Source organism: Chenopodium album, chromosome 9, assembly GCF_948465745.1.
Source record: "Chenopodium album chromosome 9, dcCheAlbu1.1, whole genome shotgun sequence".
NCBI lineage: Eukaryota > Viridiplantae > Streptophyta > Magnoliopsida > Caryophyllales > Amaranthaceae > Chenopodium > Chenopodium album.
In genome coordinates, this window is record NC_137842.1 from 3,502,660 (window position 1) to 3,505,647 (window position 2,988).

At 28.3% G+C, this 2,988-nt stretch overlaps 1 protein-coding gene across 1 annotated transcript; it reads left to right on the forward strand.

Moving 5' to 3' along the window:
- Positions 1-930: 930 nt before the first annotated feature.
- Positions 931-2,501, forward strand: LOC145559296 (mitochondrial pyruvate carrier 3-like). The gene is made up of 4 exons (XM_081620722.1): positions 931-985; positions 1,703-1,801; positions 2,276-2,328; positions 2,424-2,501. Exons 1-4 carry the CDS (start codon positions 931-933, stop codon positions 2,499-2,501), a joined length of 285 nt encoding a protein of 94 aa, XP_081476848.1.
- Positions 2,502-2,988: the final 487 nt, after the last annotated feature.

A 2,988-nucleotide genomic window follows, 5' to 3' on the forward strand; every position in this document is an offset into this window, starting at 1 on the left:
TTGCATTTTCTTTTTGGTGTGCTACAAATATTAAATTAATTTTCTGTTATATTGATCAATGTAAACTATGATTGGAATTTTTTAAGGCGTGGAAGTTATATTTACATAAACTAGCTAGCTTAGTTATATACTTATATGAGTATAACACTTGTCATAATAATAATAATAATAATAAAAAAAATCCTTATATGAGTATAATAATTGTAAAATAAAGTCCATTTATCCTGGTCACAAAATCATCAACTTGATTATTTTTCTTATTCTACATCATAAACAAAGACTTGAATAAATAATACTACTTGGACAAAGAATCAAAGATATCCGAAGTATAATATTAGTATGATTTTATCAATATATTTTCGTTATTCCTGCATAAACTTAAAAGAAGATTTTTTTATGAAATATATAAAAAAAAATTGACCATTCATAATTACATGCTTACTAGTCAGACCATTACGTATTAGGCTAGTAGTACTTGGTGTAGTTGGTAACCTTGTCGTCACAAATTTAATCTCTACCCACTAGCGAGGATTCCCTTATTCCCTTATCTTTTCCAATTTCCTCCTCCCATGCCCAAATGCCCAATAACTTGACCTATGTAGCTAGTCGAACTTATATATTACCCGTGAAAGGATTCAGTCCAAAATAGGGCCGTTGTAAAAAAAAAAAAAAAAAAAAGTCATACTGATCACGTACTCTTCCAAGGAAGGTGTTATTGTGCATGAAAGTTTCCAGGAATCATCCCAAAAAAGAAATTACTAGTATATTAGCTTGGTTTTTGAAAAATGCTGACTACTAGTACATATAATAATCTTACGTGATCAAATTAAAAGTCTAAGCTAGCTACTACTGTATAATAATTAAATAATAAATCATCACATAATTATACAAAGAAAGGAGAATTAAGAATTGGTAAGAAAGAGAAATTCCATGGCAGCAACCAAGTTTCAAGCTTTCTTGAACCACCCTGCTGGTCCAAAAACAAGTAAGCCCTTTTAATTAACCTTGCTTTTCATGTTAATTATATAATCATGTTTTAATCCGATTATCTTAACTTGCTAATATAATGTTTTCATTTGATCAATTGTTATTTATAATAATCAATAATCTGGTATTATTTGTAATTACAAATGTTTAATTTAGATTTTGAATCAGAGATGTTCTTGGGGATGACTTATTAGAGATTTTGGATCCAAGTGCCAATTTACATGTCTTTATTGCATGTTTGATACCATAGTATAATACTGAGATCAATGAAATAAATGTGAAATTGATTCATATTTGGGTTAGGGGTAGATTTTTAACAATGATGTTTCATGCTATTTAAATTGTAATGAATTTGATTAGATATGTTTTACTCAAAAAAAAATAAATAATAATAATAATATTTTCGTTAATTCACCAGTAATTAAGCCATGTCGTAATTTTTCGTGCTAACATATCATGTCATACATATGGAGTATATGATGTATCATATTACCAATTCAATGTGATATATTGGTCTACTGGTTAAGTAAAGGAGTTTGCGTATGAATAATAGGTCGCAATTTAAAATCCCTCACCCCTGTTTGTAAATTATATTGCTCTAGTGAATAATAGGTCTACTGGTTAAGCTCGCTGACGATTGAGGTCCAAGAATATGTTTTATATTCTATCACGAAATATATGATAACCGTGGATTTTAAGAATTACTTATTTGCAGTTCATTTTTGGGCACCTGCCTTTAAATGGGGGGTGACAATAGCTAACGTTGTTGATTATGCAAAGCCAGCTGATCAAATTTCCTATCCACAACAAGTGGGTGAGTATTTTATTGTAGCTTGAACTTAGGCCCTGTTCTTTTCACCTTAAAAAAATAATATTAAGTAAAATAAGTTCAGTTTAGTAAAAATAAGTTCAGTTCAGTAAAAATAATTTCAGTTCAGTAAAATAATTTCAGTTCAATAAAATTCAGTTTTCTTAAAGAAAAATTATAATAGAAAATCAGTAAAAATAATTTCAGTTCAGTAAAAATAATTTAAGTTCAGTAAAATTAAGTTCAGTTCAGTAAAAATAAGTTCAGTTCAGTAAAAACAATTTCAGTTCAGCAAAATTAAGGTGAATCAAACAGGGCCTTACATACTACATTCGATTTTTTTTTAGTTGCAACTTTGGGGTATTATTTGTGAGATATAAAATATTCCAAAGTTGCAACCAATAAAATCGGATGTAGTATATGACTAATTTGAACTTATATATATGACTAATTATTATATCTATATCTTAAAATGATTAGCCATTGTTACAAGTGGAGCTATATGGGCTAAATACAGCACTGTAATCACACCGGTAAGCATAATTTAAGTAGATGATTAGCTATAAATTTCTTGAATTTTGAGGGGTTTTAATTAAATTGAGCTACATTGTTGTTTTTGAATTTGTAGAAAAATTGGTCACTGTTTTCTGTGAGTGTTGCAATGGTGGTAACAGGAGCATATCAACTAATTCGCAAATATGAGTAAGTTTAACTTATTTATTTATTTATTTTTATATAAAGGATATTGCTAACGAGTGTCTCAGGGCATTAAAATCAAGTATAGATCGGTACGGAGTACTAAAAATAGTATTAAGCTAGTAAAACATGCTAAAATCAAGTATAGATCGGTGTAACTAATTCTTATTTTACTTTAATATTTTCACTTTAAGTTCTCTTATCTAACGCTTCAGAGACGTTCTTTAGCTTTTGCCTCTTTAGAAAATATACTTATATACATGCTCTTATATGTTTTCTACTATATACCTCTCAACCTTGGCTTTATTGTAAAATGTTGGACTTTATGTGAAGAGGTACCTAGATTTAAAAATTGTAAAAAACAAAAGTAGTGGAAAGAATTAGAGGAGAGAGAATATGAATTAATAAAATATGATTTATGATGGGTCTATTAGGTGAGAGAAATTAATTAAATTGTGTAAAAGATTTCCAAATAAAGAAATGGAGCAAGTATTTAA